Here is a 12,220-nt window from a genome sequence, read left to right on the forward strand (position 1 = left end):
AAAAAAAAAAAAAAAAAAAAAAAAAAAAAAGAATGTGATGGAGTGTGGTCTGGGGCACAGCAGCGTGGCCCCCGGGGTAGGGGTGTCTGGGAGACAGCAGAGCTTGGAGGCTGGTGTGGGGGCTATCAGATGGGCCATGGGGGATGCAGGTTGGGGTGGCATGGGTTCTCAGAATTTGGAGCCAGTGGGTGGAGGGTGAAAGGCCAGCGCTGGGCCCAGGATCAGGGTTGAAGGCTGGGGTGTGTCTGTTTCCATGTCAGTGAGGAGGTGTCAGTCACAGGGTCGAGTGTGGGGTTGAGGGCCGGGGCCACTCGGGGCTGGGGGTGGGCTGGGGGAGGTAGTGGTGGCTGCCGCATACCTTGGGGGCCCCGGGCTGGATGGAGGTGATGCAGGCGGGGTCGATGAGGGGCTTTGGCCGGCGAGCCGACTCCTCGATCAGGCTCTGCCACTGGCGGGGCAGCCCTGTGAACTTCTGCTCATGCTGGTCGAAGCCCGTGTGCACGCGGTGCTCGAAGTTGGACGGCGCGGAGATCTCCACCCGCTTCTTCCTCTTCCCAAACATGATTCCGGGCGGCTCGCTGCGGCCTGCGGGAGGGAATCGTGGTGGGTGAGTGAGAGCCTGCCTGTGTCTCTTCCTCCTCTGCCCTGCCCTGTCCCTTCCAATCTCATCTTCCACCGGAACCAACAGGAGGCAGGTGCCTCCTTCCAGGTCTCCCTGCTCACCCCCTGCCCCCATCTGTGTGGCACACGCAGCCAGAGGGCGCCCGTGAGCACCTGAGCCGCCATGTCCCTCTGCTCAGAACTTCCCTGCCGCTCTGTCTCCTGCGGGCACACAAGGCCCCATCACCTCTGTTCTCACCCCCTGGAGACCTCAGGGCCTTTGCACAGGCTGGCCCCCCTGCCAGGAGCTCACTTCCAGTGTCCGCACAGGGCTCCCCGTCTCCTCCTTCAGTTCTCAGAGCAGCAGTGACTCTTTCCCTGACCACCCCAAGGCAAGCGGCCCCGTGTCCCGCCGTCCCCGCTCTACATCACCGTCACAGCCCAGAAATCCTGTCTGCTGTTCCGTCTTAGGTTGCCGAGGGCAGCATCCACACCACTCCGCTAGAATGTCAGTGCTACCTTCTGGCCAGGTCTCATCTGCCCCGCTTCCCCACATCCCCCGCTATGCCTGGTACACGGTGTGTACTCAATGGACGGTCACTGCTGCCCTGGCCACAGCCACCGCCGCTGGTCCAGCCCTGAGTCTGGGCTCGGGACGCACACACCATTGGATATTGCCTCAGCACAGGGTTACTGAGCCCCTGGGGTAAGAGGGCACCCGGGCAGCCTTGCCGCGACACTCCCCTATCTTCAGGATCTGTGGTCTTCAGTCCGGCCCTTGCCATAGTACCAAGCACAGAGCAAACGCTCGACCAAAGCCACTTTAAAAAACAAAGGGGCTGAGGGGGAGACATGCTGATGGCGGCATCTCATAGACAGCCCGGAGACAGATGGGAACGGGAGCCAGGTGGCCAGAGTTTGACTCTCCACCACATGCTGCCGTGACCTTGGGCAAGTGACAACCTCTGTGTGCCGTGGATGAACCCCCACAGGGCTGCTGCGAGGGGTCATGGGTGACAGGGAGCCAAGAGCTTGGTGCAGGGCTGGGCAAACGCGGGGGGCCTGTCGGTGGGGGCCACTGTGATGGCCGGGGCGGCTCCCACAGTGTCTGTGGGAGGAGGGGCCCAGTTCCTGCTCCCCCGGAAGGCCCCACCCCAGCTGTCCCAGGCCTGGGCCCTGGAGTCGCACACACCTGGTCTGATGCTGGTGGGACAGAAGTGCCCTCAGGCGGGTGACCACTCCTCTAGAGGCTTCGGGTTACTCATCTGTAAAATGAGAGGAATGCATCCATTCACTCATTCACTCATTCACTCATTCACTCATTCACTGAGGAATAACTCAGCAATGGGCCTCCTCTGCGGCCACCGCAGCGGCCCCGACAGCCTCTGACCTCATGGGAAGTTCGTGTGGGGCAGACAGACCTGTCCCCGCGCAGCAGCAGCCCAGGTGGTCAGGGCTGGGGGACGGGAGCACGGGACCCAGCCTGGAAGGACGGCGGAGTGGGCAGTAGGGAGGCTTCCCGGAAGAGGGGAACATTTGAGACCAGAGGACGGGGGGACACGCAGGTGGAGTTTCTGTTCTGTCTTGTTCCCAGCTGGCTCCCCAGAGCCTGGCACAGTGCGCAGCCCAGAGAGTCCTGTGGTCCTAGTGAGAGGACAGAGGACGCGCAGATGCATGTGGCCCCTCCACACCTGCTTCTCCGCCCAGCTCAGGCTGCCTTCATGGGAGCAGCCAGGAAAGGTGAGGCCCTGGCCAGAGCTAGGACCATCGATGGGAGCCAGCCAGGGGAACCGGTTTGGCAGCGGGAACCTCGTGGGAGGCGGGTGGGGACCCAGCAGTCAACCTGTCTCAACTGGTCCCAAGAGGCCAGCGGGTGGTCAGAGCCGGCCTGGCCAAGGCTCCTAGGGTTGGCCCAGTTTCCCTGCTTGCCCTGGGGCCCAGGATGCAGGGCGGGCAGGGGGCCTCTTTCGTGTCTGCCCAGCCCCTTCTCCGAGCCCAATGCCGGCGCCCTGAGTGCTGCCCAGCCCTCCCTCGTGGCCTTCCAGCCCAGCCCATCCCTGGTGGCCCTGACCTACTCTCTCGCTGCTTTCTAGGCCCAGCTCCTAGGGTCATCCACATACCCCAGCAGTCCCCATCTTCCCACTCTGCCTGCTGTCACTCCAGAGCTGTGTCCCATGTCCTCTGGCCTCTCCGTCCTCCCAGATGTCCCTCCACCCCCTTTGGCCCCATGCCCAGCCCGTGACTCTTCATCGTGAACCTGTCACCCCGCCCATCCCGCTCCCTCCCCACTGCGGGGCACTAGGCTGTTCCCACAGTCACAGGAACAGGATCAGCCATGTGACCCTCACTAAGCCCAGAGGGCGGACAGCAGGGAAGACTTGGAGGTGGTGGACGCCTGCGGACAGGGCAGGAGAAGCCTGGAAGGCGGGCGGCTGACCCAGCTAGCAGCACGGGGTCTGGGGTATGTCCTCCGAAGCCTGGCCTCCTGCCCTCCCACCCATAAACCCCCAAGGGGGCAAGGGGCACGCCTCCGGATATTTGCCTGGGGCCACCCCTTTCCTCTGGGCACTGCAAAGAGGGCAGGACAAACAGAGGAACTGAACATGTTTATAATGACTAGGCAGGGGCCCCACCCTGGGCCCTCCTGGGCAGCTCCAAGCCCTGCTGGCTTCCCCGGTAGGCACTCCCTTCCCGACATAAGCTCCTGATCTCGCGGGGGCCACAGAGGCCGTGCCAGGCCTGGGAAGATGGAGAAGAGCTAGGCAGAATGGCTGGGCTTGCCCAGGTGCAGGGAAGGAAGGGTGGGGGCTGGGCTCCCAGGCCAGCTCTGAGCTTGGCAGTCAGGCTGCCCAGGGCTCCAAACACCGGCAGGGCTGCTATGACCTGCCCTGTGTGACTTCACTTTCTGTGTCTGTGAATTGGGGATAGAACCCAACCTGGGGACCTCAATATGTGGCCCTGAGTGAGCAAGTCAGCCATGCTGTGCCTCAGTTTCCTCCTCTGTTCAAAGATGGCGATGACAGTAGCTGCTTCCTGGAGTATTTTTTTTTTTTTTTTTTTTGAGACGGAGTCTCGCTCTGTCGCCCAGGCTGGAGTGCAGTGGCGCGATCTCGGCTCACTGCAAGCTCCACCTCCCGGGTTCACGCCATTCTCCCGCCTCAGCCTCCGAGTAGCTGGGACTACAGGCGCCCGCCACCACGCCCGGCTAGTTTTTTGTATTTTTAGTAGAGACGGGGTTTCACCATGTTAGCCAGGATGGTCTCGATCTCCTGACCTCGTGATCCACCCGCCTCGGCCTCCCAAAGTGCTGGGATTACAGGCTTGAGCCACCGCGCCCGGCCCCTGGAGTATTTATTTATTTTTTTTAAATGGAGTCTCGCTCTGTTGCCCAGGCTGGAGTGCAGTGGCGTGATCTCAGCTCACTGCAACCTCCGCCTCCTAGGTTCATGCAATTCTCCTGCCTCAGCCTCCCGAGTAGCTGAGATTAACAGTTGCCTGCCACCACGCCCAGCTAATTTTTGTACTTTTAGTAGAGATGGGGTTTCACCATGTTGGCCAGGCTGGTCTCGAACTCCTGACGTCTAGTGATCTGCCCTCCTCGGCATCCCAAAGTGCTGGGATTACAGGGGTGAGCCCCCGCGCCTGGCCTTACTGGAGTTTTTACAAGGAATTACGGAGAACACAGAGCACGGAGGGCCTGGCCCAGAGACAGCGGTTGGGATCAGAGCCAAGGCAAATCACACACAATAAGTGCCGGTCACCATTCCAGTAGCAGCCAGCACTTACGGAGTAGCTACTGTGTACCAGCCCTCTTCCAGGCACTTTACCCGGGTCCCACATCTGGCCCTGGAGGGAGGGGCCATTATAAGCCCCAGATTACAAACAGGGAAAACAAGGCACAGAGGGGGACCTCATTAACCCAGGTGACCCAGCTAGGGTGGCAGAGTGGACACCAGACTCTAGGCCTGTCTGCAGAGATTCACAGGTTCCGGCCCTGCTGTGTCTAATCCAGTTCCATCCTCACAAGCATCCTCATCCCAATTCACAAATGGGGAAACTGAGGCCCAGAGAAGGGAAGGCCCTTGTCCAGGGCATGGACAGGAGAAGCAGCCAGTGAGAAGCAGCCAGGATTTGAACCTGGGCGGTTGTGTGTGGAAGGCACTGAAGGCTGGGCTCTTACCTGCCTGTCCTGCTGCCCTGGAGGGCTGAGGTGACGCTGTTGGTTTTATTATTTTATTATTATTATTATTATTACCATCATCCTCTCAAGGCTGGTCCTGGCCTCCCCTCTCCCTCCCTCCCTCCCCATTCTTTCTGTCTACACCCAGACCTTGCCTTTCCTCTCCTGGCCGAGTCTCTGCTGAGAGTCCCTCCCTCCTGTGTGACCCGTCTTGGACACCACAGGCAGTGGGAGGAAGCACAAAGTGGGCCCCCGGGCCCCCGCCTCCTCCATGGCTGTTCACCAGCCTTTCCCATGGGCCTTTGCAGCAGGAAAGATGCTTAAAACCAACCCTTCCCACCAAGTGTGGCCTGAGGCTCAGCTCAGTACTCCCACCACCACACGGGACCCATGGCCAGAGCAGAGGCTGAAGCTGAGCTCACAGGCACCCCCAGCCGCGGTGGTAAAATCTCTCACTAAACTCACCAAGCAGAGCTGGGCCTGGAAGCCAGTCCTGCCCACTCCAGAGTCCACAGCCTTAAACCCTTCGCTGGCCCCCAAAATGCCTCCTTGTGGCCTGAGAGTCCCCACAGGGCATGCCCATCACCACACTGCCCTCCTCTCCTCCCAAGCACCCCTGTACTCACTGTGCCCTGGCCACACAGGTACCCCTGCTGTTCCTCAAATCCTAGACACGGTCCCACCTCAGCGCCTTTGCATGGGTGAGTGCCCCACCTGGAACTCTCCTCTCACTGACCTCCCACCTCCCCTGACTTCCCAGGCCCGCCTGTGCTCACAAGCCCTGCTCCTGTCCTGTCACCCTCTATGCCCATCTCTGCTTTATCTTTCCTTAGGGCTCTTACCACATATACGGGGTGTGTGTGTGTGTGTAATTCTTTTTTTTTTTTTTAGACAGAGTTTCACTCTTGTTGCCCAGGCTGGAGTGCAATGGCATGATCTCGGCTCACTGCAACCTCCGCCTAGTGGGTTCATGTGATTCTCCTGCCTCAGCCTCCCGAGAAGCTGGGATTACAAGCGTCCACCACCACGCCCAGCTAATTTTTGTATTCTTAGTAGAGATGGGGTTTCACCATGTTGGCCAGGCTGGTCTTGAACTCCTCACCTCAGGTGATCCACCTGCCTCAGCCTCCCAAAGTGTTGGGATTACAGGCGTGAGCCACTGGGCCCAGCCGTGTGTGTAATTCTTTAGCGTCTGCCTCTCCCCTAGAATGTGTCAGTTCCACAGGGCAGGCACGGTCCTCTGTCTTGCCCCCTCACAGCCCAGGACAGCACACGGTAGGGACTCCGTGGAATGACTGTCCCTGCCCACTGCACTATTCCCCTGCTCAGAGGCCTTGGACAAGGTCCGGCAGCACCTGGAAAATCTTTCAGATAAGCAGCTCGGACCTGGGGGCAATAGCCCCAGAGCAGCAGGGAGATGCAGCCTTCTGCCCCAGCCGGGGCACAGACGCCTCTGAAGTCCAGTATTCGATCACAAAAATGCAGGCATACTTTGTATCCTACTCTAAAACGTTTATTTCCAGTTTTAAAAAATCTTTTGAATTCTTTAACATGTGGGACAGGCAGCATTGACCTGGCCGAGCAGATGCTTCCGATTTTCCAGTCACCCCCTGCATCCTCTGACCTTTTATGGCAGGAAAAGGGTACCACCACCCCCATTCTCCCCTACAAGGTTAATTGGCCCAAATGGAAAAGCAAGATCCACCGTGCGACAAAGCTGTCGGTGTGAGCAGGTGCACGTGCAAAACCCCTTACCTCCTGCCCCGCCCCCTCCAGGCTCTGCTCAAAGCTGCTGCCGCGGGAAGGGAGGGGGCTGACCCGGGGCAGAGCAGGGGAGGTGGCCAGGACCACAGGCATCCTTTCATCATCACTAAAATGAAACCCGAATCAGGAAGGGGACCCACAGGGGTCACTGCCTCCAGCCTGCACTCAGGCTTCTACCATGGGTTGCGCTCACCACCCTGCCACAATCTTCACCTACCAGCTCTGGGAAGACCCCTCCCTGCCTCAGTTTGCCCCCTACCTTCTGGGGATGTGCTCTGATGGCAGAGGCGCTGGGAGTCTGGCTTGCTGTCCCAGCACAGCAGGCTCCTTGCTGTCCCGAGTCCCCCACACCATTCCTGCCTCCAAACCTTGGCTCAGCTCTTGCCCCCATCCTGCACAGCCCCCGACCCTCCTCTATCCACATCTCTCCTCAGGCTTCCCACACTGAGCCTCGCTCCTCCAAGGAGTCCTCAGGTTTGGGACTGACACATCCCCAGGGTCCTCCTTAGCAAACACCTACTCCACCCACAAGTGACCCCATCGCACCCACCCACGCGTCGACCCATGCACCTGTCCGTATCTACTGAAGGCTGACTCTGCTGGGCCTGGGGCCCACAGCAGTGCACCCAACAGTCAGAAACATCCCTGTCCTTGCAGCACTCACATTCTAGAAGGAAGGAGGCAGTCGATGTATGAGATAAATCAGAAAAGTATCTACTAAGTCCAGTGAGAAATGCTGAGATAGAAAATAACGCAGCAATCAGAAAGGAGCTGAGGGGAGGGGAGGCTGGAATTCTCAATAAAGTGGTCAAGGCTGGGCACGGTGGTTCACGCCTGTAACCCCAGCACTTTGGGAGGCCAAGGAGGGAGGATCACTTGAGCCCAGGAATTCAAGACCAGCTTGGGCAACCTAGTGAGACCCTGTCTCTACCCCCAAAAATAAAAAATAAATAAAAAATTAGCTGGGCGTGGTGGTGTGCGCCTGTGGTCCCAGCTACTGGGGAGGCTGAGGCGGGAGAATCATCTGAGCCTGGGAGGTCAAGGCTGCAGTGAGTGATCATGCCACTGCACTCCAGCCTAGGTGACAGGGCGAGACCTTGTCTCAAAAATAAGAATAACAGGCTGGGCGTAGTGGCTTATGCCTGTAATCCCAGCACTTTTTGGAGGCCAAGGCAGGTGGATCACTTGAGGTCAGAAGTTGGAGACCAGCCTGGCCAATATGGTGATATCCTGTCTGCACTCAAAATACAAAAAATTAGCCGGGCGTGGTGGCAGGTGCCTGTAGTCCCAGCTACTTGGGAGGCTGAGGCAGGAGAACTGCTTGAACCTGGGAGGTAGAGGTTGCAGTGAGCCGAGATTGCGCCACTGCACTCCAGCCTGGGCGAGAGAGTGAGACTCCATCTCAAATAATAGTAGTAATAATAATAATAATAAAATAAAGTGGTCAGCAGGCCTTGCTGAGAAGGGGACACGTGAGCAGGGACCTGCGTGAGGAGGGCAGAGGGAGCCATTCGGGGCCCTGGAGGAAGGGCAGCCAGGGTGGTGGGAATTTGCTTGACATGGTCAAGGGGCAGCAAGGAGGCCGTGGGGCTGGAACAGGGTGGGCGAGGGGGTGAGTGGACGGACAGGCCAAGGAGGTAATGGGGCAGATCGTGTGGGGCTTTGGGGGCCACAGGGAGGGCCCAGTCCTTCCCCGAGTGAGATGGAGTTGCAGGGGTCTCTGAGCCCAGGAGGGCCACTGCCTGACTCAGGAGTTCACAGGCTCCCACTGGCTGGGAACAGTCTGTGGGGGCAGAACGGAAAGGGGGACCAGGGAGGAGGAAGCTGTGATGGTCCAGTGGAAATCAAGAGGACAGGACCCCGTGGGGACTGCAGAGGGAGCAGCATGAGCAGGTTCCAGGCACGCTATAAAGGTGGAGGTGGCAGGACTGGTCAAAGGCTGCAGCATGAGCCCACAGGCAGGCGCTCAGTCTGGTCTTGCTCCATGTGGCACCCCCAGCACCTGGCCCAGAGCCTGGTCAGCCGGGGTCCATTCCCTCCAGGGCCCTCAGCATTGCCTCACACGTTACAGCTGTTTGCCGGTCTGTGGCCGTCGTCCTCGCTAAGTCAGTGGCTCATGTGGACAGGCACCATGTTTTGGTTCACGATGGCTGCATCTCAGTGCCTAGAGCAGGGCATGGACTCACAGGGGCCCCCTTCGTGGCTGTGGACTCGCCCAGGCCATGCCAGGCACGCAGACCAGGCCACATGGAGCCCTCTAAACAGTTCTGGGTGCTGGGTGGGGAGTCCTCTTCCTTCCTGTTCCTCACACCAGGAAACTGAGGCCCAGAGGGGGAAGTCACTGCCCAGGGCTACCCAGTGCCAGGTCACAAAAGCAGCCACTCTGTCCCACAGAGAAGGCAAGTCAACATCCCCCAGCCTCCTGTTTCCCGGTGGCCCCGACTCCAGCCAAGGCCTCCACTCTAGAGAAAGGACCCTGGAGGTTTACGGGACAAAAACAGGGAGGGACAATGTCCCTGACAATGACCAGACCAAGACCAGAAAAGCCACCTTGGTTAGAAGGGAATCTGAAGACATTACACCAACGCACACACAGTTCTACACGGCTTCCCACTTTGGCTCAAACACTGACTCAACACGGCCCTGACTGGGAGGGCCCTGCCAACCTCGCAAACTTAATTTCCTCCCCTCGCTTCTCTCCAGCCGCGCTGGCCACCTCCGTGTATGTCTTGGACTCATCACAGCTGTTCCAGCCTCCGGGCCTCTGCACCTAGCTTCCCTCTGCCAGAACTGCCTGCTCAGCCTTTCTTGATATTCAGGTCTTAGCGCAAATAAAACCTCCTCCGAGAGGCTGCCCCGACCCCCTAACAAAATGTGCACCCCGCTTTTTATGTCTCTGTGGCACCACCCCCTGGCATCCTACACCTACTGACTGGTGGTGCCCCCAGTGGAATGTCAGCCCCCTGAGGGCAGGGCCCTCTCTGTCTGTCTGGTTCTTGCTGGCATCTAGAGCAGTGGCTGGAACACAGTAGGTGCTCGAGACATATCTGTGGAACAAATGAGTGATGCCATTACTGAAGTAATAAGCCTGGTCCCTGAGGAGGTGCAGGGCACGGGGATCGCAGGGCACGGGGATGGGGCCGAGGCAGACACAAGTCCCTGGGCCTCGTTCACTCACTGCCTGGAAGTCTGGCCTTGATGCCTGGGGAGAAAGCGGGTCTTCAGAGACTGAATCTGGCTGTTCTGCAAGTAAGCTGGTGTGTGTCCCAACACCACAAAACGTCCCCCCGCTGTGAGCACCCAGGCCCTCCCCACTGCAGGGGGCCCACCCAGCCACATGGCCTAGGCTGGGAATCCTGGGAAGTTACAGCGTATCCTGGCAAGAGCCAAATCACATGGGGGATGCCTCTGGAAATCCATGAGTCCCCACAATGGGTAAAAGCAGATCGGGGTCGGGGGGCCTCTGGATTCAGCAGTATCTGTCGAGGGTGGAGGGGCAGCCCTGCTCCCCTTTGTTCCTCCAGGTACAGCACAGCACCGCCCCTGCCCCCAGGCCTCTGCACGGACTGTGCCCTTAGCCTGGGTCCTGAAGAGTCCCCTGACCCCTTAACCTTCACCTTGTTATCTCTTCCTCTTCCTTCAAACTGCAGGTCCACGGACAGGCACGGTGGCTCATGCCTGTAATCCCAGCACTTTGGGAGGCTGAAGCAGGTGGATCACCTGATGTCAGGAGTTCAAGACCAGCCTGGCCAACATGGCAAAACCCCATCCCTACTAAAAATACAAAAATTAGCTGGGTGTGGTGGCATGTGCCTGTAGTCCCAGCTGCTTGGGAGGCTGAGGCACGAGAATCACTTGAACCCAGGAGGTAGAGGTTACAGTGAGCCAAGATTACACCATTGCCCTCCAGCCTGGGTGACAGAGTGAGACTCCGTCTAAAAAAAACACTGCATGTCCCGTGCCTTCCCCTTGACAGCATGTGTCACAGCTGTAATTTTACGTTTGTCTCTATGGTCCTTACTTAGTATGTCTCCTGCAATGAACGGGCAGTGTGCCATGAGGACAGGGCCTGTCTGTCCTGGCCACTGCTTTGTCCTCAGCACAGGCCTGGCGCAGTACAGGGGCTCAGCAGGCAGCTGGTGGTTAAGAGCCAACTGCCCAGTCCCAGGTACTGGCTCTATGACTCCAAGCTGTGTGCCCCTGGACAAGTTACTCAACCTCTCTGGGCCTCAGTGTTCTCATCTGCAAACTGGGGGTAGTGATAGTCCCTACATCCCGGGAATGATGAACGAGCGAATAAGACAACGCGTGTAAAACATTTACAACAGTGACCGGTGTCGAGTGGGGCCTCACTGCAGGCTCGCTGCTGTTATCAGTACTGCCAATCTTGCTGCTGCTGATGAATGAATGAATGAACAAATAAACTACAGAGGATGCCGGGCATGGTCCCTTCTGCAAATATGCTAGCCTTACTTTCTCCAGGGTTGGGCGGGGGAAGCCTGACGGACTGTTACTGTCTGATAACAGGTCTGCCTCTTCCACTGGACTGGGAGACCCAGGAGGGCAGGGCCTGGGGCTCCATCTTAGCCACCCTGTGTCCCCAGGCTTGCCCAGCACAAGGTAAGGTACAGCAAAAAGAGTGTGGCTGAATGAAGAGATGATGCTTCCTTTATCCAGCCAGGCCCAGGCTGGAGCTCAGAGCCCCAGTGATGCCAGGGCTGGCAGTCTCAGGCCAAGCCCCCCTGCCCCGAATCTGGCCCAGCACAAAAAGGCACAGACATAAAGGGCACTGCTGGTGCCCTTCACCCCTCAGAGGTACCCAGGGTAGGGATGGACACCACAACAGAGAGTGTGCAGGAGCCCATACAGCCTGGGAAATCAGAGCAGAGTCATTTATTCCTCCCCTGAGGCTGGGCAGGGGGAAGGGGGCGATGTGGCAGGAAAGAGGCTCTGCCCCTCTCAGGCCCCAGCACCCAAGCCCTCTCACTGTCCACTTCCCCTGCTGTGCAACACACAAGGCTGCGCACAGACACCAGGAGACACACTAGGCAGCAACCATGGCCTCTCCTCACAGACCCAACACACAGCAACGAGCGAAGCCATCCCACAACCCATGCACGCTCACACACACACACACACGCACACACACGCACACACACACATGCATGCTCACAAACACGCACACACATGCACGCTTACACACACATGCATGCTCACAACTGCACACACATGCACTTTCACACACGCACACTCACGCGCATGCACACTCACGCGCGCACACACGCACGCACATGCATGCTCACACACGCACACTCACAAATGCATGGTCGCATACATGCACACACATGCACACTCACACACATGCATACACATACACGATCCCTAGACACAGATGCATGTGAGGACACACCAGAGCATGCAGGACATCTGCAGCTGACACCATACAGAGCCAAGCCCTAAGACCATCACACAGACATGCAGATACACACCCAGCCACACAAACCACAGGCCTCCAGCCACATGCACTGGTCACATGGAAAGCTCCCTGGCCATTCTTCTCCAATATTTATCTTAGGGGAAAAAAAGAAAAGTTCCCGGCTAGCCGGCAACAGCAGCAATCCCCCCTCAACCCACAACATCCCGAGCACCCGGCGGCGGCCCGTACAGGAGCATGGG

General features: G+C 58.5%; 1 protein-coding gene across 4 annotated transcripts in view; it reads right to left on the minus strand.

Annotated features, from left to right (window-relative positions):
- The window catches only part of PAK4 (p21 (RAC1) activated kinase 4), a 54,153-nt gene that overhangs the window by 9,623 nt on the left and 32,310 nt on the right, over positions 1–12,220 (minus strand). For 2 of the 4 annotated variants that reach the window (XM_025367930.1, XM_025367932.1), the window contains exons 2-3: positions 1,793–1,865; positions 359–585 (exon numbers count right to left, since the gene is read on the minus strand). In XM_025367930.1, coding sequence (XP_025223715.1) covers positions 359–562 — 204 coding nt within the window. In that variant the 5' untranslated portion in view covers positions 563–585; positions 1,793–1,865. The remainder of the gene's footprint in view (positions 1–358; positions 586–1,792; positions 1,866–12,220) is intronic. The other 2 variants (XM_025367934.1, XM_025367931.1) reach the window with 1 other exon arrangement.

This window comes from Theropithecus gelada, chromosome 19 (genome assembly GCF_003255815.1).
Source record: "Theropithecus gelada isolate Dixy chromosome 19, Tgel_1.0, whole genome shotgun sequence".
Classification (NCBI taxonomy): Eukaryota; Metazoa; Chordata; class Mammalia; order Primates; family Cercopithecidae; genus Theropithecus; species Theropithecus gelada.